The sequence below is a fragment of the Scleropages formosus genome, chromosome 12 (genome assembly GCF_900964775.1).
Source record: "Scleropages formosus chromosome 12, fSclFor1.1, whole genome shotgun sequence".
NCBI classification, from domain to species: Eukaryota; Metazoa; Chordata; class Actinopteri; order Osteoglossiformes; family Osteoglossidae; genus Scleropages; species Scleropages formosus.
Genome location: NC_041817.1, coordinates 8,354,139 through 8,378,958, shown reverse-complemented (window position 1 = coordinate 8,378,958; position 24,820 = coordinate 8,354,139). Strand labels below are relative to the sequence as shown.

The 24,820-nt window shown below is 44.3% G+C and overlaps 1 protein-coding gene across 5 annotated transcripts in view; it reads right to left on the bottom strand.

Annotated features, from left to right (window-relative positions):
* Nucleotides 1-1,607: 1,607 nt before the first annotated feature.
* Nucleotides 1,608-24,820, bottom strand: part of gpat2 (glycerol-3-phosphate acyltransferase 2, mitochondrial) — a 100,572-nt gene continuing 77,359 nt past the window's right edge. For 4 of the 5 annotated variants that reach the window (XM_029256857.1, XM_018762348.2, XM_029256858.1 and 1 more), the window contains exons 3-23: nucleotides 17,392-17,502; nucleotides 15,092-15,202; nucleotides 14,842-14,915; nucleotides 14,617-14,727; nucleotides 13,944-14,078; nucleotides 12,052-12,151; nucleotides 10,432-10,565; nucleotides 9,924-10,017; nucleotides 8,778-8,963; nucleotides 8,362-8,460; nucleotides 8,070-8,152; nucleotides 7,713-7,831; nucleotides 7,563-7,633; nucleotides 6,868-7,132; nucleotides 6,067-6,209; nucleotides 5,286-5,363; nucleotides 4,638-4,760; nucleotides 4,100-4,220; nucleotides 3,262-3,330; nucleotides 2,511-2,566; nucleotides 1,608-2,099 (exon numbers count right to left, since the gene is read on the bottom strand). In XM_029256857.1, coding sequence (XP_029112690.1) covers nucleotides 1,977-2,099; nucleotides 2,511-2,566; nucleotides 3,262-3,330; nucleotides 4,100-4,220; nucleotides 4,638-4,760; nucleotides 5,286-5,363; nucleotides 6,067-6,209; nucleotides 6,868-7,132; nucleotides 7,563-7,633; nucleotides 7,713-7,831; nucleotides 8,070-8,152; nucleotides 8,362-8,460; nucleotides 8,778-8,963; nucleotides 9,924-10,017; nucleotides 10,432-10,565; nucleotides 12,052-12,151; nucleotides 13,944-14,078; nucleotides 14,617-14,727; nucleotides 14,842-14,915; nucleotides 15,092-15,202; nucleotides 17,392-17,451 — 2,355 coding nt within the window. In that variant the 5' untranslated portion in view covers nucleotides 17,452-17,502 and the 3' untranslated portion in view covers nucleotides 1,608-1,976. The remainder of the gene's footprint in view (nucleotides 2,100-2,510; nucleotides 2,567-3,261; nucleotides 3,331-4,099; nucleotides 4,221-4,637; nucleotides 4,761-5,285; nucleotides 5,364-6,066; nucleotides 6,210-6,867; nucleotides 7,133-7,562; nucleotides 7,634-7,712; nucleotides 7,832-8,069; nucleotides 8,153-8,361; nucleotides 8,461-8,777; nucleotides 8,964-9,923; nucleotides 10,018-10,431; nucleotides 10,566-12,051; nucleotides 12,152-13,943; nucleotides 14,079-14,616; nucleotides 14,728-14,841; nucleotides 14,916-15,091; nucleotides 15,203-17,391; nucleotides 17,503-24,820) is intronic. The other variant, XM_018762349.2, reaches the window with a different exon arrangement.

The following is a 24,820-nucleotide window of genomic DNA, read 5'->3' as shown; positions in this document are numbered from 1 at the left end:
GATTTATCTCTGCTCTTCTGAGAAACAGTAATTACTGAAGGTGAACAACTGCCACCGTACATGACTGGTATATGCCATAAGGGAACTGAATATATGCAGGTGATTAAAATGTCAAACTCAGATTTTAGTACTGCATGTCCAAAGCCCATTAATTGTGCATGAGGTGACAGACAAAAAAAATATTTTCGTGCATAAAACTGCATGGAGCCCGCCAATGTGTGTGCGCCTGTGTCCTATCGTCACCAAGATATTTTTCCACTTGATATTAAAGTCTCTAGCTGTGGTTACTCAAACTAAAATACTTGTTTTTCAGGACCAACATTTATAAGTGCATCCAGAAAACAGGACAGTTTCTGTCCAGTATTTTGTACATTTAAAATATGACATGTCTTTCTATTGCAACAAACACTAGAGGAAACTTTATTGCTGTACCAACACCAACTATATTAATGCACTTGTACTTCATGTTACAAACACCCAAGTAACGAATTTTCGAACACTGAAACATTTACCGGTTTATTTTAAACTGCATTTCTCTACTGTTCTATTTTCCAAAATTTCTCTGTAGAGCGAAAATGGCCTACGTTTCCGTTTTATACCACTTGCTCGCAGTAAAATGCACAGAGAGCAGATTTTTTTGATTGCAAAAATCAAAGTGACCAAATGTGATGATTCAGTCACTTACTAGTGGCCAGTAAAATACAGTCCACATTTTAAGGTGAAATACTTCACACTTTCTCCAACTCCTTTTTCTGCATAGTGAAGAGGGGGTTATGGAAATTACCCATTTTTGTTTTCAATCATTTTAATGTAGACAACTTTAATGTTGCTTCGTGTTAATAAAAGATGATAAAATGAACTGGTGTCTTATCCATCTGGGACAGAGGAACGCTGAAATCCTTGTATGAGCAGTTGATGAAACCAGAATCAATAAATCTCAGTCTTACAACAGTTTTTCCAAATCAGTTCTAGTTTGTTATAGCTTTATCTATTATCACATAAACTGAGTAAAACGATGGATGAGGCTTTAGCCTTGATTGTGGCAGAACGAGTGGACTTATGAACAGATTACCAGTCCCAGTTGTGCTACTAAGCTGTGGTACATATGGTTGTCAAAAATGACATTTTCCTCTAAAAATCTTTGGACTCCATAGATCACTATTCAAAGCAGGTGAATAGAGGTGAAACTATTGATAAAACTACAAGTGCAGCAATTTGTACCGAATGAAGTCTCTGATTTTGAACTGAGAAAAACACAGCAACCCACTTTTGTCTGGATTCCCATTTTCCACGTGAACCCCCTGCATTCACTGTCAGACTCCCTCCTCCTCTTCCACTGAACACTAAGATTTTATCTTGCAGCAACACAAGGGGTCATTTTTCTTATAGTATTGTGTCACATGGGGTCTAATTCAGCAGAACAATCACCTATTCTTCTTGTTCACAGCCTGTATTTTGCATAGGAGGACCATGCATCCTTCATCAAACAGATTCTACTGAAAGTCCCAACTCTGAATATTTGGGTTTTGCATACAAAGTTATGTATCTGTCTTAAATTAACCATTATCTATGCAGGACATTTCAGAACAGGGTGAAGGGGGGGGGGGGGGAAATCACTTAAAGAAATGTCAACAATTCACTATACAAATCAATTCTTGCACACTTTCAGTCTGTGGGGTCAACCATCACATTTATTTCACGAATTAAACTATACTAAATAAAATAACTGCTCCTTCAGTTAAAAATAGAAACTTTCTTCTGATTTTCAGTGGTTCCTTAAATACAATGATTTAAAGCAACTCCAAATACAAACGGAAAACGAGAACATCCTGAAAAAAGCCTCTAAAACTAAAGACAGTGAATATGAAAATACTCAAGGTTCACCTTCTCAAATATGAAAGTTGTTGCAAAAATCAAACACAAAAATAGACACTGAAGATCATCTTGGTGGAACATGGACACAGCGAAAGGGAGTTCTAGGTGTGCAGGAACTGCTGGACGAAGGAGCCCAGCTTCTCCCTGCTCTCCTGCTGCTGGAACAGGGGGCTCAGGCCCAGGACCGGGACACCCCCGTCCCCGCTTTCCACCTTCTCCAGCACCTGTCGGCATCAGTGCACACATTCACATGCACACACGCATGCAGACCAACACAGCACACGCTCAGCAACAGAGCAGCAGTCCACAGAGCTGGAGGTCTGCTCTCGCTTATTTGTTCTACCTTCTCTCCACTCCACCCCATTGCACCCCCTTCTCTTTCAATGCAGTGTCCTCCCCTTAGTTGCTCTCACAGTATTGGACTGGTACTGAGTGTTGCAGAAATTACCTTTCCCCCCAAAAACAGCAGCTACAACACTTTGCAAAGAATCTTTACCACGCTGCCTGTTATTTATGTGTTAGTGTGTTTTATTACATATATAATTTATGTATAAATGACATAACCATTACATATACTGTATAACCTAAACACAGGGTTATATTACTTGTATATATGGGGAACTTATATTGCTTACCCCCAGATCAATAAAGGTACGCACTGCTGCCTCTGCCATGTCTGCTGAAGAACTCTCTGTATTGAAACCAAGAAAACACACTGTAACACAATGTAACAATCGATATCCCCATAATACATCTCATATTAGTCTCACTGGAATTCTGTATATAACAAAGCCACACAGGGTTGTTCCACTAGTTTCTTCAACATTTTTACCTTGTCCCTTTATTTGTTTTCCCCCTATAATTTGTAATGTGCTTTTGATTTGATTTTGCAGCACGAGTTCCATCTCCCAATTTAAAGCACCAAAACGAATGAAGGATTCAGGATACCTGCGTTTCACAACCAAACATTTGTGATCCGAAGCATATACTTAATATAATAATAGAGTTACTGTTATTGCCAATATATTTAGCTGTGTGGTGTAATTGTTTAAGAATGTGACCAGAAGGTTTGTGGTCTCAAATCAACAGCAAAACACAGCTGTTGTACCCTTGAGCAAAGCATCGAATATAAATTGCTTCAGAAAAATATCAAGCCATAAAAATAAACTGTAAAATTGTAAGCCCAGGGTGAAACCATTTTTAAACCAAAAAATATCTAGTAATTCAGAGTTTAAAGGAATTCTGTGGTATGACTGCACTTTCCATGAGACATGAAGCACGGCTTTTGTATCAGCCGGTAAGGGTCTGCATTTGGAGAGCCCTGTGGATGCTGGGGATGTTTGGAAATGTGCCCTGAAGGCCGGTCCGAACACATCGGGACCTTACCGTAATGTCTCCGGCCCTGAATGACCCTGTCCTGCAGGAAACTGCGAAGGAGTGCCTGGCTGTCCGGCTCTGCAGGAGTAGAGGGACACGCCCACAGTCAGCGTGGATAGTGCAGCCATTTGGTTTTACCCCATCAATGGCTGGCGATCATCTGCCCAATGTCAATGACAGCATAGACTGGCAAAAGCCAATGCACAGCTTGCCTCCTTGACAGTGTTCAAGGAGAACAAAAGGGAGGCAGGGTTTAGGAGGTCAGTCTGTTTTCAGACTGGCTGAACTGAACACATGCTGCCCCACCCCCCAAACAGCATCCAAGTAGGACACAGGGGGGTAAGAGTTATCAATCTGTATTTAGACAACAGATATCATTGTTGCTCAAACCTTCAGCTTTGCAGCAGGGTCTCCAGACCGTGTGGGCGGCCATGCAAACCGACAAGATCTCAGCTCGCCTGCCTTTTTTAGCTCTTCACTTTCAGGACACATTACATAGTAATCCAAGCGTAGGAATGGGCCTGGCAATTCATTCATCCGTTGGGTCACTCATTCACATTTTACAACAAACACCGAGGTGTGACCAGTCGTAATTGTGTTTCGCTGCCGCAATCATGCCTGCTGGTGCACGTCCTCTCTAGTGCTGCATTCACCTACCCAAAGTGAAACAATTCCGTCATCACATAATTATGCTTCAAATGCAAGAGCCTAAATCCACTCCACATCCGCTTCTTTCTGCAGATTTATTCATTTAATCTTCACCAAAGGAAAAGAACAGCTCATTAAGACACGAAACTACCAAACGGTCAGTTATGCAGCCCATTGTCATCTGCTGTTAATTTCTTACCAGGGAGAGGGCTGCGCAGAAGATCCAGCCACTCAATGGCCCAAGACAGGGCCCTCAGGTAGACACTTAGCAAACTGCACAGGAAAAAGAGCAGGTCTGTGCACTGGCTAGGCTGACTGAGCTGGGGAGATATGAGCGAGATCCTGAATTTATCAGTGTACTCCAGCACTGGCAAATCATCATCATTACCACCACCATCATCACTGCAATGTTAGTTGCCCATTGTACTGGAAAAACAATGTATCCCATAACCAAAGCTAAGTCACTAAAACCTTTTTAGTACTCATAAGGATAAAGGGGTACAAAAAGCATTTAGGCCTTATTAAACCACTTAATATTATGTAACAAAGTATATGTTATGCTCTTGAAAGAAGGGGGTAATTAACACCACAGGAGATACATTGCTTTTTTTTTTCGTATCAGCTGGAAGCAGCAGATAAAGCAGTCGCAATATGAGCAGAACAAAGAGTAAAAGTTGTCAAAATACAATAAAGTTTGAGTACAGCACATGGGCTGGAAGGCTGAGATTTAAGAGCACCTTGTAGCAGCAGAGTTCCTGCTCCTCACAGTCTGAGTCGCTGTAATCCATATCATCGCTGGAGCGCCACAGCAGATCTTTCCGTCTCCTCCAGAAGTCATAGACACAATGGTCCTGCAACAGCTGGACTCACGAGCAGAGAGAGTGTCAGTCCGAGATGTTTCCCAGACTACACTGCAGACAGCAGCACAGGCACAGATACTGGTATGGATCTGAGGCCAATCCCAAAGCGGAGAGCTGTGCACTTCTATCGGTTCAACTTTCTTCCTCCAACCACCAGCTCATTAACACTGGTTAACAAGCCTGTAGAATTAATAACTATGTCTCATTTGTGGAAACGTACAGCAGGGTGTTTACGCCATGTGATTATGACTTGGTGTTCAGACATGCATGACGGGAAACAGTGCTGAATTGTTATTTTGCAAATTACGAAGCGTTGCTTGGTTGCGCAGATAATTCTAATAGCTGGTAGGTACTCCCAGCTTTATTACTTTGATGGTCAATAACAATAAGCGGCGATCAGCTGTAAACAAAGACTGAGTAACATCAAAAGAAATAACATTTCTTCTTAAAGGTTTTCTCCATAAAGAAGCTTTGAAACCAAGCATTGGGAGTCAGCCGAAGCAAGTCCGAACGCGTCTGCCTTACCTCCTCCTTGACCAGGATGCCGCAGTGCACCAGGCTGTCCACTGCATCTAGGGCGAAGCTGTGGGCTGATGTGCACGGCTGTTAGGAAGGAAGTGGGAAAAGAGTAGCGCCCCAACAGTCCTGGTACAAGTAAAATTAAAGGGCAAAATACAATCGAGCGCAACAATTTGGCCAGTGCACTTCAGAGCAGAGAACTGTGGGTCCTGGGTGGGCAGGCTGCTTTGAGCAGCGACAGCCGACAAGCCTCAACCCATCCACATGTTGGTCAGAGAGCAGACGAGAGCCACGTGGAACGCTGTGGCACCTGGTAGCGATGAGCACCATCAAGCAGGGCAGGAGAGACAGCGACTGTTTATGGCGTTGATTAAAGTACCGTGAAGGCATGGGATTAGTCCTCCTGGCTGCGGCAGATTTACACAGTCACACTGGCTGGAATCAGCCATCGCATCTTCGGTGGATGTTTAATAGCCTAGTACAGCCGTCTGTTTGCCCAGAATATTAGCAAAGGAACAGTGATTGCTGGCTCCAAGTTTGGAGGAAGAAGAAATGAGAACAAATGAAGTGTTCAACAGAAAATGATGCCCAGTCGTGTGTCACTGCATCCTTTTTAAAGTTTTCTCAAACTGTACTTCATGGTTGTTGTGTCATTGTTATTAGGACCCCAGTGACAGGGGTCAGGGATGAGCAGTTGATACTCTCAGAAGTGTCATGCACTGTACACACGTAGGCAATAGATGAAGTAGATGAATGCGCTGTTTCACCGTGGCAGAGCATTACTCACCGGAATGTACCCAGCTGGCAGCAGGTGGGAAAGCTTCAAGGCTGTCTCTGTCAGCTTCCCCTGGCAGAATGCCACACCAAACTCCACCTCTCCCTTTCCGCCACAGCAGGCCACCTCTCGCAACATGGACGACACGGTGCAGGCTGCCACACAAGTCATCAAGCTGTCTTAAGAACCATGGTGCACCGCAATGGCTGGTGGACACGTCCACAATATTCAAACACGGAGACCACACACGGACACACAATTCAAGACGCACAAAATTTTGTCATTGAATCTTACAGTGGCTATTACTACTGCACCTGCCCCTACTGTAAAGCAAACGTATATGGTCCTTATAACCCTTCTTTAGCTGGAACAGGTGATCGGCTTTTGCCCCAGGGTGATGGTCACCCTCTCTCCCTGCGAACAGCTGAATCCTTTTCAGCATTCAAGAAGGTTGTCGAAACACTCGCGCTTCTCTCTGGATCTTCTCTCTGCTCCATAAATTTGCATACCTACATCTGTCACGATCATCCCTGTATTTCCAATCAATTCTACAGGCAACTGCAAACATAATGTGTCCAGGGAAACAGTGGTGTAGGACCAACTTCGGCAATTGTGTGTTTGCGACTGAAGCTCTCCGCCAGTTGTGAAATGAGCTTTTGTTTACTCTGGTATGCTGCTTTGGAGAAAAGCTCATGCTAACAAAACTTAATTGAAAGTGAGAACAGGAACACTATGAGCTGCAGTTAGCCCATTTCTGCGGATAGAGACACCGAGTGGCTCAGGAGCGGGGGAAAAGGGGAGCGGCACACCTACCTCCAACAGCCTCTTTTATGAAGACATGGGTGAGGGACTGACAGTGCCCAGCCAGGGCAAGGACATCAGCAGGGGAGGATCGAGGGGCGAGGAAGGGGTCCATCACATCAGACGGAGAAACCAAGACAAGGTGGGGCTGCAGTACAGACAGAGCGTGGTACAGCACCACCGAAAGGGAGCCCCCGAATCCCACATCCCGTTTACGGAAAAGCACCTCCCTGAGGAGCCAGTAGAGATCTTGGGAGAGCCGGGACAGGTGCAGCCCCTGACAGGAACCAGAAGAGATGATGCCCCCAGTGAGTTCCAACCCCTCGCGCAGCCTCTTTAAAAATGTGATGAGCAGGAAGAGATACACAAGTACTAGCCAACGTGCTCTCAGACACAAGGGCCAACAAATTGATTTTGCCATCCATTTTTACGATCGCAGCTCATTTGAGCATCATATGGGAGTTGGATTCAAAGGGTTGTTAGCCACAAAAATGGCGCCAGTGTCTCATAGCTCGGTGCCCTCTGCACCATGTGTTGTCACATCATTTCTGGAGACAAAACCTCCATGGAGACAGAGTGACTCAGCAAGCACCTGTTCAACCCACCGAGGCCCTTCAGTAAACAATGTACAGCCACGAGAAAGGAGCAAACAATCTGAGCAGTTTAGTGGGAACAAGGGAGGCACAGGAAAAGCCTCTACACAATACCTTAGGATGCTTATGCAGCAAAAGACAGGACACAAGGCCGGTGGACATCACAGCTGTGCAGGAAGCAGTGGCTGTGGGGCACATGACAGAGAGGCTTTGCGAAACAATCCACAAAATGGAGACAGCCGAGATGCTGGGAAGGGCACCTACAGTACAGGAGATGTTGAGTGAGGTAGATGGTGAGCTGTCTCTCAGATGGGGGCAGGTCAGGGCAGAAGGATGGATGCAACATCCAGGACATGGTCTTCTGCCTGAATAAATGATCTAACCTATGGAGTAAGAGAACGTCCTCAGTTGCCTATTCACACGTGCATGATGCCTTAGCTCACAGATGAAAGCAAAGTGTACATGCTACGCCTATGAGAACACGCTCATGTCCCACGTTATGCGGATTTAAAATCAAGCTCCCCATCCTATGCACTATAACAATTCCACTGCAAATTATGATTGTTAGTGAGAAGAGGGTCCTCTGCTCTTGCAAGAAGTGGGAGCACAGTGATTTCAAACCTGTTGTCAAGTATTACAGGGATGAGAACCTCCTGTAGGGGGCGTGCTCCAGCCACATGGTACTTTCCAGTGTCACACATCTCCTATAGTGCATGAGAGTCCAACAAAAACAAGAGGTGAAGAGAAAAGGATATGACTTACACCAGCTGAAACCACAGAAGGATGCACATCAGGTAACTGCTCAATGTTCAGAAGTGTCAAGGAGTAGGAGGGATAACAGCATCACACACACCAACACGCAAATATGGGTGCAGAGAAAGGGGAGAGTGTGAAAGGCAGGTGTGAGACGCACCTTGAGTGAGAAGGGGTGGGCAAAGTGGATCCGGACACTTCCTTGGGCTCCTTCACACAAGAGAGAGAGAAGGGAGCAGAGCAAGGAGAGCACACCCTGCTGAGAGCAGACACACACGTACGCGCACTCATTAGCAGATGACTCAAAGGCAAAGAGAACAACCGCTGTGATAATATCATCCGTAAAGTTTCCATAAGGAACAACGTTAGCAATACTCAAAATGGCACGGTTGCATTAAATATCACTATTTTATCAGATTCCACAACAATTTCTGCTACCCTACCGTGGTAATTATGTTGGAAAGACATATTAAAATTAAACAGGTTAAAAAGAAAGTGTTACAAAGCAATGAGTCACGAGAGCCTAAATTCTGCAGGGACTCAAAGATAGGGCGGAAATGAAGCGTGGACCCACACCTGGGCCTGCATGTGGAGCTGGGGCGCGCGGTCGTAGGCAACAGACACAGGTACCAGACTGACGTCGGGCACAGCGCCATCTCTCACTACCTCTCGTATCCGTGCCAGCCAGCGTGCCCCTTGCCCGCTGGACACGGCCAGGCCAAAGCTCACACTCCGACCCTCCCGCAGCAACTCGCCAATGAACTGGCATGGCAGAAGCAAAGGAGGAGTCACCGCCGTCACCGCCACCCACCAGGAGTGAGAGGAAAGAAACACTTAAGGCAACGAATGTTATTTTTCATAAAGCTGTCTAATAATTCAACCATTATTACATTTACAATGTGAGGACCACAGGGAAAGCTGTTCAAGCTTCAAGCTCTGCACGCCTACTAAACAAAGTTAAAATCAAGGTATTGTAACTGGGTTGCCTGCCTTTCTAAACACAAGAGCCCTGCTATTTTTCAGGGGTGGCAGATAACAAGTCTAACGATAAAACTAATAAACATCATTACTTCCAATACATAAATAATAGGCAGCAGTGATGTGAGAAAAGCAAACAAACATACAGGGATATGTAAAGGACGTGAGCTTTAACAAAGGGGTAAAGCCATACAGAGAAAAAAGAAAAAGGAAGAAAGCTGCCCCAGTGTGATAAAGTGTCCGATTTGTCAACGGTAATGGCGTTTCCCCGGCCTCTCGCTGTGCTTTAGAGTACACGAGCCCTGAGGAGCTCCCGTTTTCAGCAAGCGCCTCTCCTCACTCAGCACGCAATGCAAGGAAGCCATGTCTAGACCGCTGCTGAGGCAGGGGATGAACATGAAAGCCTGTCTTTCATAGTCGACACACTGAGCTATGATCACTTCTTCTGGTTAATCTACCTACCAATCAATAGCAACTGTCCAACTCGCATACAAGCCTATAACCTTAATGTAGGCATGTTGCCCTGTTCACAACGAAATTCAAGGGAATATTATTTTTACGGCTCACATTTTAAGACCACGGTATTCTGACTTAACACCTCCTCAGAAAACAATTGACAAGAAGGCAGCACTTTGGCAGACTACATATTGCAGCTCTCCACCTCCTGTGAATAAGCTCAGTGTGTGAGAACAAGAAGCTTTTGTGCGGCTCTCCTCCTAAGGGGTCGGGCCGATGTGCACTCACGGAAGTCATGATGGCTTCGTGCAGGCCGCTGTCGTCCACATCCCGCTCTGCCTGGGGAGGAGGGAATATCACACCCAGGCGCTGAAGGATCAACCTGATGGTGCACAAAAAGAAACAACGACAATTGAGGTGGAAGGGTTGGGGTCCAAAGGCTGCAGAGCTCATAGATACGTCTTTATCCTGTGAAGCATGCAGTTGCTACGCTTTTCCTTGAAAAAAAGAAAAGAAAAAAAAAAGTATAATTATCACAATTATCACATATGCCTCGTACTTGCTGTAACATCAATCCCCCCCCATCGTGGCCCTCAGTTAAAGCAAACATAGTATCATTAATGTAATGCATAAATTGTACTTTTGCTGAGATGTATGTCGCTTTGGACAAAAGCGTCTGCTAAATGAACAAATGTAAACGTAAAATGCATCAGAAATGAAATTGCAGATTCGACTACTGGAGGGGCTACTGACATCATCAGGAGAGATGGGAAAAGTCTCCAGTAGATCAAGCTACCTGATCCAGGTGCTGCCCGGCCGAAGGTGGCAGACTGTGTATGGCACTTGCAGGTTGTGGCAGAAGAGCACGAGTGCTATTAGCATGTAATCGAGGCCACGCTGCTGCTGCGACACGAAAACCAGGGGATGCCCCTGCAACAACAACTCTGTCAGCCTCTACACAACACACTACATACCCCACCCACAAGACACACAGACAGAAGCAGAAATATACTCACACACACCTAGTAGAAGTCTCACTCTTGACATTTGAAGATGGGCTAATTTGGGAGGGGCCATACGAAGCAGTCAAGACGTGAGCACAGAGCACACGACGGAATCCAGAATCAAAAGCATTGTAGCGTTCAACACACTTACTTATTAATTCTGCCATGGTTTATTGAGAGAGGGGAAGCAATTAAGAGTGGTGGAGTGAAGGGCATGGAGACATGGACCTCCCCATCTGCACAACTGCCTATCAAGGCCCCCCTTCACAGCGAGACCGTGACCATCGTTGCTCCGAAGAGCAGCCTGCAGCACTCCACAACGCTTCACTTGCCAGCGTGGAAGTGAATTTCGATGACGAATAGTGGATTGGCGGAAAAAGTACGTCAACTCCAGGGTTGCTATGGAACTTCTCAGCTATTGCCAAGTAAGGCATGTAAATAAACACAAGTTTACATTATATATTTTATTCTCAGCTGTAGTGCCCTGATGAGTTAGTAACTTTTACATTATTTTTTTCGCATTCAATGCCTTTATCCAAAGCAAATTTCATTGCTTACAGGTTCACAGAGGAACATTTCTTCCTCCTCTGCCTACAGCCAGACAACCAAGTTAATTAAACCCAAGCTAATTAAACAGCGGAAATATATTACGTATTAAATCGTACATCCAAAGCAACGTGGCAAAAAAGACCGTCGCAGTATCAAAGCTAGCAGCTGTCTGTGTGCTGCACAGGTTCCATTAACATAGCAATCCTTTCCGAAACGGTTGTGACAAACCTGCGGGCCCAACTCTGTCAAGGAAAAACAGAGAGAGACACAAAGCATCGCATGCAGGGCTTAATTAAATCAATAGGCACAACCGATCAACACGAAGAGGAAAGAGCAACCTCTGGAGGCGCCTAAAACACTGACTCGCTTTCTTGTAATTGTGCAAAGTTCCACCAACAGTCAAATGACAGTGCAGACAACTTGAGTGTAGAGGGGTCCAGGCCCAGAGAGTGCCGTCTCATCCACCTGGGGGAAAACACTGTCCTTCCATGGACACATTTCATGGAAGCACCGAGTTGTTGAACAGCAGCTTCCCAAAAAGCACCATATGCACATTTCGCCACATTTCCGTCCTCAGTAATACGAGACGGATGCCGCATGCCCTCACTTGACAAGCAGATGTACTCCACTAGCTGGAGAACTTCCCCCTGCAACCGCAATGCACCATTCATATTTTCGACTACTGCGACGAAAACTGTGGGTTTCATCGTCCAGTGGTCAGAATGCATCTGCAACTTGGGGCTCTTGTGGGAAAACCGCGACAAGGAATATGTGAACAAGGGCTGACATGGCGATTCTGCAAAAAGGAAAGATGGCGAGAAGTGCAGGGGGATAGGGAGTGCTGAATACTGAAGGTGTAGTACCAGTGCTGTGACTCTGTGCAGGGCAGCCACATGGTTCAGGTTAACCTGGACGCTGTAGAAAAGGCCTCTGAAGAGCTTTAGTAGTACCCAGCTGGCGATGCTGAAGGAGAAAGAGCAGTAAGAACAGGGAGAACGGCAGGTTAAATAATTCAGGGCCCAACACCTCATACAGAGAGAACCAGCCCTGTGTTCCAGTCGGGAGGCCTGTCTGCATGAACAATTTCACGGGCATCCACACATGCATTCTCTTATTTAGCTGATGTTTTTCTCTGAAGTGACTTGCACTCATTTACCCTTTTACACAATTGGATCATTTAAATTGAGTAATTTAGGGTACAAACATACACACACATACTTGTGCTGCCACCACTGTGAGGACTTTGCCCCAACGTTTTCTGTAATGTGTTCTGTCCCGCTACAGTCAGACGATGTGACCCAAACTTTTCCCTACATTTTATCTACTCGAGTGCATAGACTTGCGCGCTCACTAAAAACCAGCGATGCAGTCAGCGTCTGACTCCTTTCAGGCACTGATGTTTACAGAGGATAAAGTAGATACAAATACAGACTCATTTTCAACATCACAATATTCCATCATGCAACGGGACACACAGACACACTACGTCTGCCCCTCACTGCCAAATCAGCAGACCACTCCCTTGCTGAACGTTTCGCCTCTGCTGTGACATGAGATCAAACGAAAGGGAAGGATGTCGCAAATTTTACAAATAACGGTGTGCTAATGTGAAAGGGGTGCTCACATGCTGACATAGACCTAGATTGGTGTACTGTTTACCAAATTGTTATTCCGACAAAAAAAAAAAAAAAAAAAAACAGCTAGTGTTACAGCTGGTGCATGATCATCAGTGGTCTTGTCATTTGGGTTTTACAAAAACGTATGACAAGATTCTCAGACATTTCTTCTGGCCTGGTTTAAAAGCAAATGTGTCAACATTCTCTCGCTCATGTCATGTCTGAGAGTGTGCTGGTGAACCAAATCAAGTGATTCCTGCTCCACTCCATCCCACCCCCAGTCTTGGGGAACCATGTGAGTTGACTACTTTTGTCTCATAGTGCTTGTGTTTGGATCATTGACTCTGTTGCTTTCTGTCATTCATTCTTTGGTTTATTGTGACAATTAGTTGGTTATTGACTTTGTGGTGTTGTCTTTGGGAAAGGTAAACATCACATGACACACACACACATCAGCTGAACCGCTTGTCCCAGTTGAGGTCGCGGGGAGCCAGAGCCGAACCTGGCAACGCAGGGTGTAAGGCTGGAGGGGGAGGAGACACACCCAGGACAGAACACCAGTCTATCGCAAGGCACCCCAAGCGGGACTTGAACCCCAGGCCCACCGGAGAGCAGGACCCAATCCAGCCCACTGCCCCCCCCCCCCCCCCCCCCCATCACATGACCCACATATTGAAAACATGTAGATTTCAGCAGCCTGTCTACACACACTAAGAAAGAGGTGGGTGCGACTCCTTGTACTTTTGGTTTTTGGTAGATAGAGTAGGTTAGTTTTGTTGGTTCCTAGCTACCACTGGTCACCACTCAGCAGACGTTACACCTTTGTCTACCCCTAGATATAAAAAATGCAATAAATCATTGTTAAATCCATCTAAGCCAAACTCAAAAACATGTCAATGGTGAGTCTTCAGTTCATTTTAAAAAGGTGAGAAACTTTTTGAAAAGGTGCTTGACATTGTGGAAATGTTATCAAAAACTCAGGCTTTTCAAAGATAATTATCCTTGTACAGACAAAATTCTAGGACGAGGACAGCGAACAATGTATATATACAAATACAAACACACACACACACACACACACACACACACACACACACACACACACACGTGTGCACTGACAGACACAAAGACAAACAGACCGGAGCAGCAGAGGTGAGATGCAGGTGCTGATGAGAGGATGGATGTGGGTGGTCAGCTCCCTGGTGTTGAGAGTCAGACCCTGCTGGTTTTCCTCATCAGACAGAGGGTCTGTGGAGGAGAGAACCTTCTTCACCCTGATGCACATGGGGGGGGGGGGGGGGGGGGGGGGGGAGAGAGACAACGACACCAGTCACAGGATAAAGACTGCTACAGCAGCAAATAAAGCGGCCATTGTAAACTGCAGTATAAACGCATGCGCTCCAAGGTAAAAATACTTGTTTTGCCTCTTGGTGTAATCCTGCTACGATGCCCTACAAAAAAGGTTATTCAAAGGTTAGGTCAATATTAAATTAAAGCCCCGAGGACAGGCCAAGGGGAATGCCCATGAGAAGGAATAAATAGGGAGCCATAGCAAGAGGAAAAAGGAGCGGGATGGAGAAGCAGAGAAGACCACTCCATCTCACTATAATCTACAGGCCTGGACATTTCGCTTTCCCTCCTTTGCTCTCTCAATTCAATTCTATTTAAATGGTCTCTGCTGGCCAAACAATCAATCGCCTGTTGCCAGAGCACTCCGACACCACAACATTTCAGCGACAGCAACAGCAATCTGAGCACCAATTTCGTACCTGCCAACCCACAGCCCAACCCCCAGCTTCCGCCCCTCCTCACCCAGTGCTCTTGCAGAGTCGGTCCCCCCTGTCCCCAGGAGTGTTGCAATACACCTTGCGGCTGCCAACAAGCAGCACGCAGCACAGCCTTCTCACCAGCCAGCCACGGTACCTAAGCCAGAGGATGCGGTTAAGGTGACAGCATGCAGAGAGTTCTACATTACAGTCAGAGAACTACCCTTAAACTGATTATGGGTAAACGAGGCTGAGTTGGCAGCTTCCATACCTGGTGTTCTTCTCACTGATGTGTATCAGGTTCTGGAAACCCAAGGAGGGGGATCTCTGCAGCAGCTTAACATCCTGTGTACAAATGTGCACTTTCACAGGAGCAGGTGGGCAGAATGACACTGGCCTCGACTCATTTGTTTATGAGACCAATCCTCCAGTTCTCATCCCCACCTCTGCCATCTCCATACCCCCAAATCTCTCGCATGGCATCCTCCTCCTCCAGCTCCCAGTGCAATGAGCCAACTCACCCTGCTTTTGGGTGTGCACTGGTGGCAGCACTGTCCCACTTGTGGTCTGAACATGGCCAAGACTGGCGGCACCGCCTTTAGCCTCCTCTTGATCCCAAGTCCCCAGGAAGACTGTGTAAAGGCAAGTCTCTTTGAGGGTCACATGTATGATGTTCACACACATACAGTTGAGAAAGTATGCAAGCCTCTAGGACAAAGACCTTTCTCCATCAATAAGTTTGACAGTTAAACGATTTGGTCAATAAAAATACGGCAATAAAAAAAAAAGTGTGATGCATTTTTAGAAAGACTGTGACTATTATTTTGCTGTTATGCATATTACTATGCTGTTGATGCAGAGATGCAGATAACTCCAAAGGCTTCACAGACTTTTTCCTCATAACTGTATAAACATACATAGATGGATACATGCCTAAACACACTGCATTTTTTTTTTTTTTTAATGTTACAAGAATAATAATGACAATGGAATAGGTTCAGGTGGATCTGAACTTTTCACATAGTGTTTATGTTTGTGGTCTGTGATATGAAAGACAGGGTAATGAATTAAAATTCATATGGATGGCACTTTTTTAAACAATAGTTAGGTAGTTGACAGATGCAGCTGACATTACCAAAGTGGTGTTCTTCAGTGCAAAAAAATGTTGGAGATACATCCTGCAGATGCGCTGGGAAACAACATCAGTGATGTGACCTAAAGTCATTGGGTGCTTTGGGTCTTTCAGCATCAACGTCTCCAGTGCAAAAAGATGTGTCCCATATTTTTGGGGAAAAGAAGATACTGCACTCTTGTTTTTAATCACGCTTAATGGGAAGGAAACACTCGGTGATTATATTGCGACCATGAAAAGAAGCTTCATAAAGTTAAATGCTGTCATATGCAGAACCAAAGAACTTTCAAGTCATAGACAATTTAATACACACTTGTGTTTGTAAGTGATAAGCAGAACATAATCACTTCTCATGCTATCTGCCCTGTGCGTCGTCTTATTTATGCTTCCTTCGGCTCTCAGTTGAGATTAATTCACTTAATAGTATGAATTATTAAAGCAACATAATAGTTTTTGAACTTTTTTGAAAGAAATGCAATCCTTTTAACATCCTTCGTACAAACCCATTTCAAACATTTAATCTAGCTACGGGGCTGTGCCCTGATCCGTGGTGATTTTTAATGAGCATTTTAAGTAGGACCCAGTTGGAGCCCAGTTTTCTGAATGCTTTGTCTTTTAATCAGTGACTCACAATGTTGTAAAAAATGAAACTTCATCTGAACTAAAGCACAATGAAGTCCATGACTCAGAACATTTCAGCATTTGAACTGAAAGGGTTCAGACACAGGGAAAAAGGGGGAGAAAGGTCTTGTTCTGCGTCTTTGAATCAAGCACGAGGTGACACTGTGCACCTCTCTTATGCACAAAGTCCCCACTCCAAGGCTGCACTCGTGCCCGGCATGCCAATTCACCCTCATTACACGCAGCCCTTTCACACCAACGTTTCACGCTGCACAACAGCAGCGATGGCTGCAGTAGTGGGCCAGGGGCCGATGTACCTGTCTGCGCGTGTCTGCACGTGTACGTGTGTGGGTTAGCAAGGGTGTACTCTCCATCACTACTCCGCAAGCTCAACCTCGTCCTCATCCACCCACTGAAGCACTCTCAATCTCCCTCTTGCTCTCCCGCCTGGATTGCTGACTGAGTGCACCCCGCCGTTGAGGACTCTCTCAGAAAAGGCTGCTGGCTCAGGCCGCAAAAATTCTTTTAGTCCTCCTGCTGAGGCCAGGGAGTTGAAAGGTTCGAGATTCAGAACTGCCCTCCTTGTATTCCTCGGGTCTCAGTGTGGCCTTTCTACTTAAACCATACTTTGATTACTTGATGAGACACCAACTTGGAGCAGTGTTTGCCTGAGCTCTACATTTTAGCTGTGGGAAGAACTCATTAACATGTGACCACTCACCTCTTCCACAGACTAACACTGGGACCAATGATGCAAAAAGAAACACTTTCCTGTACTATGACACAGCACACGGCAGCTTTACTTCCCCTTCGGATTAAGCATAACCACAAGAAACTCCAATCTGCTCCTCTTGAAGGAACACCTCAGCTTGATGCCTGAAGGATTTACATCCAAAGCAGCCCAGTACACAAAACAAAAACCAAAAGGGAGAAAGAACCAGCCAGCCAAAGTAAGCTTAAGGATGAGTTTAGGACTGAGGCCGGAAAGACCCAACACCTGAAGACCTTTACAGCTGACGAAATTTCAGACAGTCAGGCCAAAGGGTGAAGACAAAGAGGGCAACTCACCACGTGTCTTGGCTGACAGTACTTCCTGGCAAACATCTCAGGGGGGTCAGGGCTATACATCTTTTAACAGTACATCCGCAGGGGATGATCTGATACGGGGAAGGGTGTCACCTGAAAAGAGAAGCAGGGACAACAAAAACTTGGTGTAATCTACCAGGACATGTACACAAAATCTCCATGTGCTGGGGAACCAGGTGGCCTTGTGTTTAGAGTTGTCACCATGCAATCAAAATACAGTGCATGACTTCAAAACCCACTCATGCTGGAGTATCAAGGTACTTACCCTTAACTGGCACAGTAAGAATACTCTGCTTCATAGGTATATGGGGCAAATCACTCTAAAGTTGATCTTCTATCATCATAATTCACCATGGACCAAACATCAAGTCAATTATGATAAAAACATTAACAGTAGAAAACTTATTACTAAAGAAAAACACAGGACACAAACCCAAGCCTCAAAACAGCACACAGTATAAAACCCAGTATTTCCAATAACACGTGCATGTAGCAAAACAGGGAGATCACTGCTAGGAAACCAAAAAAATGTGCTAGAAATGTTATAAATTGAAGAAACTCTTTGCAACCAACCACACTGCAGATGTACAGACATAACAGGACAAACACCAGACAACTGGCAGGTAAAGATGGCCTTTTTATTAATGGGGAACTGGGCAATCTATTATAGCAGAGAGCGTGTTATTATCAGAGTGCTAGAATTCGCTTTATTTCTTCAATTACAGAGGAGAGACAAGCTGGACCTGGTTAGCTGGGGCACAGACCCAAACCTTGGCACCGGGAGCCGCAGCCCCAACCGCACCTCCAGTCCCCTCTCTGCCAAACTCGATTACCGCGCAAGCAGTGTGGGGCGTGCCGGCTGAGTCCGCTCCTGCTCATCCATCACACAGAGCCTGCGGGAAGAGTCACCTGACCCCCACACTCACCATCCTCTCCACATCAACCTCAAATTACCCAAAAGACACAGAAGGGAAAAAAATGAATGAATCTGTCACAGAACCTAAGCAGTACGCCAAAGCAGTTATCACCTCATCAACGCTGCTTCATTTATTGCGAGTTCCAGCGCTGCAGAGCCAGTTTGTGACACACTCTCAAATTGGCATATTCACGCCGAGGCCCTGGTGTGTCCACTGACCTGGAAGTGAGTCGTTTTTAGTGACGGAAGCTCAAAGGGTCAGGGCTCCAAGAGCAGATCTGTGTCTTTCCCACCACAGTGATAATCAAACTGCCATTACAAGAGAATACACAATCACATCTAAATTACACACACACACACACACAGTCTGAAACGGTTTGTCCCAAGCAGGGTCGCAGCAAACTGGAGCCTAACACAGGGCACAAGGCCGGAGAGGGAGGGGACACACCCAGGACAGGATGCCAGTCTGTCGCAAGGCAACCCAAGCAGGACTCGAACCCCAGACCCACCACACAGCGGGACCCGGCCAAACCTGCTGCGCCACCACACCCCCCCCAAGTCACACATACAGAATTACACAATTTTCACTCCTGATTACGAGTAGTAAACTATTTACTAATAGTGCCTATGGAAAGTCTCAAGGAGTGTGTAAAAAAGAAGTTGATTAGAGACAGTTAGGCAACGGAGTATGCCTCTTCAGTCTATTATAAGATGCCGCTATAGTTGTGTAACTTGAAAGGCTTTAAGTTCAAAACAGATGGACTTTTAACTACCGTGAACATGAAGCCACTCTGCTCCTTGTAGGGTAAAAAAGACCAAATTTAGTGTGAACAGATGCCAAATCCGTCAATCTGGTCCCCTCACTGCTGACTAATAGCCCATGCGTACCTTTCTAAATAAAATATGGCAACATAACATTTTACAGTTATGTAACACTCTGCTAATAAGGCTAAAATAGTATATTAAATTTATTAATCATGACTTCGGAGTTGTTTTGGAAAAATTCTGTTTTTAGTTCTCAAGCACACGACTGAAGATTTCTCCTAGTATAATGCATACGTCAGAGAGATTTAACAAGAGGAAACAAAGACATAACATACAAGTGAGGAATTTCCCAATCTGAAGTGTACTGTTACAGTGCCACGCTGCTGATGACACCAGACATCTTATAGCAGTAAGTTGGATAAGACCTCCACCAAGCTCGCAGTCATCTATCAGAAGAAGGAAATCATAAAATTCATTTACAGTTTCATAGTGTCATTTAAATTTTTTGATAGACATTTAACATGCAGGCAAACAGCAAACAACTGATTAAAAATGTTCCGTGTGACTGCAGTACTGCTTAGTGAACTGCTAATAAAACACATGAAAGTAGTTTTCAGTAATGTTACATCAGCTTTAATTTTACTCTTACATCAAGTTAATAAAAAAATAATGTCTTAGAGAATTTTGAAATTTATTACAGCTTATCTGATGGTTTGGACAACCTAGCCAGCATATAAATAGAGGAATGTTTGTATATTATAAGCTTTGATTGATCGTGGCTCAGTGGTAAGAGGTCATTTGGATTTACAAACAAACAGAATAACAAATGGACTTCCGGTCCCAACTGTGGTCAAATTGAAAAGCCAGCGTGTAGCATTTCTGCATATTCTTAGTATGGTGATGATCAAAACACTGATGAACAGAATACAATATACAGACTAATAAGGCGGACTGGCGTCCCGTCCTGGGTGTGTCCCCTCCCCCTCCGGCCTTACGCCCTGTGTTGCCGGGTTGGCTCCGGTTCCCCGTGACCCCGTATGGGACAAGCGGTTCTGAAAATGTGTGTGTGTGAAATGAAAACCTGAAGCGGTGGCTGGATAATTAAATACCAACAAATTGCTGGAAATACGTGCAAAAACATTTGTGACTCAATAAAAACCGTTCAAGCATACGTTTCATATATGGTCGCAAAAGGAGGATGGAACTGATGAAGCCATAAAACCTCGACACACGTAACAGGCGACCTGGTGAGTGACACGGTCATGCCTCTCCTTGCTTCTCTCTGCCCTTCTACTGGGATGCAGCTGCAACGCTGCTGTTCTCACACTCCTCTCAGCATCTCCGTTCGGAAACATCATGATGATCAGCATCTTAGGAACAAAGTGCATTTCTGTCATCCATAATTAGACAAGAAAACTGGCAGCCACATGAGCTAAATTAGGCCATAATTCCATCTTTCATCTGACAGAACAGACTCAAGAACATAAGAAAGGTTTATGTTAAGTGTTTCAACAAGTTATTCACTAAAGAGCAGTTGATTTAATTACAACATCAACAATGAGCCACTTACACATTTTCCACTTGAAGAAAAATAGTATAATCATGTGTTATACTTAATTTACTTTTGGTTTCATTCAGGATTTTCATACAGAGCAGCACTGGAATGATGAGATCTTTGCTTCAATGTTTGTAAAAGTTACACAAGCTTATGTAAATCCTTACATAAGCTTTCACATTTTTGCAATAAATTGTATGAAACTACAGATTGACGATCCCAAAGACAGCACGGGAATGAGGGTTTTTTGTTTTTTTTTTATATAAACACAGAGATAACCGATTTTACTTCATATCATAATCATGCACTTGTTTTCACTTTTCCCCTAAGCACAATCATGATGCATATGATTTGATTTCCAAGAAACAGGGTCGCACATAAAGTTACATCTCAGGATTTAAATTGGACGAAATAATTTCCTTGTACAGAATCGTTTCTGTCCCCGTGAGCGTGTACCCCATATGCACGTGGGCTCGTGGATCTTAACGCAAAGCACAGCAAACGGATGATTAAGGCACTGGCATAAAGAGCTGTCAACCCCCGCTCACTCTCATGTCCCATCACACAGTGCATCTGTTTACAGCTTCACTCGTAGCAGATGGTTAAAAAAAAAACAGACGTCACTCTAAGCCTGTCCAGTGAACATTTGAGACAGACCACGATGCACAATTACGGTCACCTACGCCTCGAAGATGCATTTTGTGCAGTCTCAGAAAGACATCGAATTGCCCCTGAAGATTGCCACCCCGTGCTAAGTACACCGGTGCCTCGTGTTACAATTTTTCAAAGATTAAAACAGTTTATTTACAGTAATTACAGCTTGCTCATTTTCGTTCAACGCTTGCCCTGGACAGATGTCTTTGAGCTGATGACAGCCGTAACCACTATGTCACCTGATCCCCTATTTAAAGACAGACGAGTGCCAGCAGTGATGAACAGAATTATGAGGCAGTACCGTGGGATTCATGAAGGAAAAACTAATTCGATAAAGGAGCCTAAATGGTCTCACTACCTGTAAACACTGGTTAGAAAAAAGGCACGCAAGTCACTTTGTATAAAAGCATCCGCAAGGTACCGAGGTAATTTCACAGGGTGCTGTGGGAAGGGTTGTGAAATATCATGTACCCCTCCCACACGCCATTAAAAAATGTGCTTATTTGTATTAAAAACATGAGTCACAAACACCAAGAGAGGGAATCTCAAATTGTGAATAGCAATGTGAGGACCAGACAAATGGATTTTACCTCCTATTTTGGTTTGTTTTCTTTTTCAAAAATCAACTGCGACAGCTGTCATCTCTCCCAATCAATCTCCATTGCAAAAAACACCTTCACAAAAATCTTACACAAAAACCGAAGCCTTTGACTAAGACTATTTTGTGTTATCTTGACCTTTCACAAGCAATTTTTTGGAACGTCAGTAAATGCCAAGACTTCAGAGGCTTTTATTGTATTATTCTAATTCTGTCATAACCTGCTTTCTCCTTAAAATGTTCAAGTAAATCTTATCTAGGGTACCAAGGCTAATGAAAATAAAGGACAACTGAATGTCATTATTTCAGTAGCTCAAATAAGACTAATGCCTCTTACTCAGTCAGGATTACTGTGGCCAGGATTGCATAAATTCGGGGAAATGAGCAGATCCTGCCAAACCCGCGACAGCTGCTCAAATGACAAATCTGAAGTAATTCAGCACAATTACCCAAAACTTTTACATGTGCAGTTTCAGAGACCAGAAAGAACTGGTCTTCACACTAACTGAAAATTTCCAACTCAAAATTGTGTTTTCATCACAAAAAAGTAACAATATCTCCAGTATTTGGGGAAATTAATCACTGAAGTATTTATTTGATGGACTGATATCCCGTGTCTTTCCACCTTGGACCCAGTGATTCTGGGATAGGCTCTGGACCACCACAACTCTGATCAGGACACCCATCTGGCAGAAGCGAGTGAGAGAGAGTGAGTATTAATCTATTAAACTTTATTGATCTGATGTCTTTACCTATGCCTAAGGTGTCTTACAGTGTTTTATAGAGATTTACAATGATCTACCCATTAATACAGCAGAGGATTACTAAATCAGTTCAGGCTATGTACCCTGACCGAGGGCAATTCAAGAGTCGGTTTCAAGCCCAGAACCTTCAAATTACAAGGTTACTACCTGCCTCCTTCAAGCAGTTTCCATCCTGTAATTCAAGGAAACAGTTCTTGCTTGACTGTACATTGAGATGTAACAATGGGTACAATTCTGAAGCTGAACATTAAGTCTACGTGCTAAAAATCCCCTGAAGACCAACATTATGATTTTTCACTCACACTAACCCTGACAATAAAACAGAGGTAGATCAAGCAGGTTCCATGAAATCCACAAAACAGACTGTCTGGGTTCCTCCAAATCTCACTTTTATAATGCTAAAAACCTTAACTCTCTGGTCAGTCTCAACATTTCATCTTATTAAATTAACAAAAAATTCAAACACTATCTATGCTTGAAGAGCTTATTTGTTGTTCAACTTATTTTCCATGAGCCAAAGAAATTATCTAGCAACTCAGTTTTCCAATTTTAATTAAAGTCAAAACATTATTTTTACAAGAACGTCTTGTATTAATTCTTCAAGGAATGGTTTTTTTTTTTTTTTTTTTGCCAGGGGGAGGAGGGCAGGATAAAGGGGAAAAAAATTTAACCAAACTAAATCATTACATTTTAAAAAAGCACAGACGCGCGCGCAGTTCAAAGCCGCTTGTCCCAAGCAGGGTTGCAGCAAGCCGGAGCCTAACCCAGCAACACAGGCAACTAAAAATAAATAGGCCTACCACAAGCACGATATGCATGAAGTTACTTAGATGGTCAAGAAAAGGAGACTTTTATTAACTGTAAATTATTTCAAATACAATACTGGATATGAAATATATGAAAGATGCTTTTGCTCACACAAAGAATACTATATATTTACAACTCTAGGACATAAAGTAACCCTAATAAATGCTGAAATGAGAGAGGCATTTTCCAGATCTGCAGATCCCTCCATTTAGCTACAGGTCTCCCTGAAGTCTTTGAAGGCTACAAAAAAAAAAAAAAAAAAAAAAAAAAAAAAAAAAAATTTGGAGGAGATAAGAAGTCTGTTTTTCCTCCAAAACAGTATTTCTGAGGATCAGCAGAGCATATCTTCTTTAAGCAATTTGGTCTAAATTAAAACCAGCAGCCGGAAGTCAGTTCTGAGGTTTGTTTTGAGAGAAGAAAAACAGCTCGTCGTATCTTTCCTTCCGGTATTTCCATCAAATTAATGTATATTTTAAGTGAAAATGCACTGTCCTGTGAGTACGACCAGCCATGGATGAGACAGCTCCGTGACTAAGACAAGCACAGGGATTGAAGCTGCACCACCACATCTTTTCAGAAGCGATCACTTGTGAGCAAGCAAAGGGCACGCCTCAGCCTACAACCAAGGGCTGAGGTCGAGCTGGACCTTCAGTTCAAGGCTGGGCGGCACAGACTCTTGCGGCAGCCAGGAATCCGAAGCCTCGAGACAGCCGTGCCTGGGAACTGAAAGAAAAATGTGCGAAGGGAAAAAAGAAACAGACCAAGATATTAAAAAACCTCAAGCTTGGATCACATGAGGTGCACATGGAAAGAAAAACAATATATCTCCTCCCTATCATCTTCCCAGTAACAACCCTTTCCTTAATATGCCACATTAATCAGGCAGAGTCTGGGGGTTCGCGCTCACCGAAGACACATTCGTATTAGGGAAATATCATCACCTCCCGTGCTAGTCTTTGATGAGAGCGCAAAGCACAGCTACACACCGACCGCGTGCAGGAAGAGTGGCTGTTCGGTTTTGTACCAAGCCTCCTTCTCTCACTGACAAACAGGTTTTAATCCCTCTCGTGAGGGAGCTTTGCTAATAGATGATCTATGAATGACAAACACCTTCCACACAGCATACAGCACATTCTGTAACTGAATGCCAACAGGTATCAACACCAGTATCAAGGGAGCACAACAGAGTGAGTAACAGGACAGCAGCTGAGAGAGGGGGAGGGGAGATGTGTCAATGTGACCAACACAGGAAACAAAAGCACACTTCAAAGTGACTGTCAGTAGGATCCAGGGCTATAGGTTTGAATCTAGCTCTAGCTCCATTCTTGTGACGTTAGCCATGTGACTGCTTG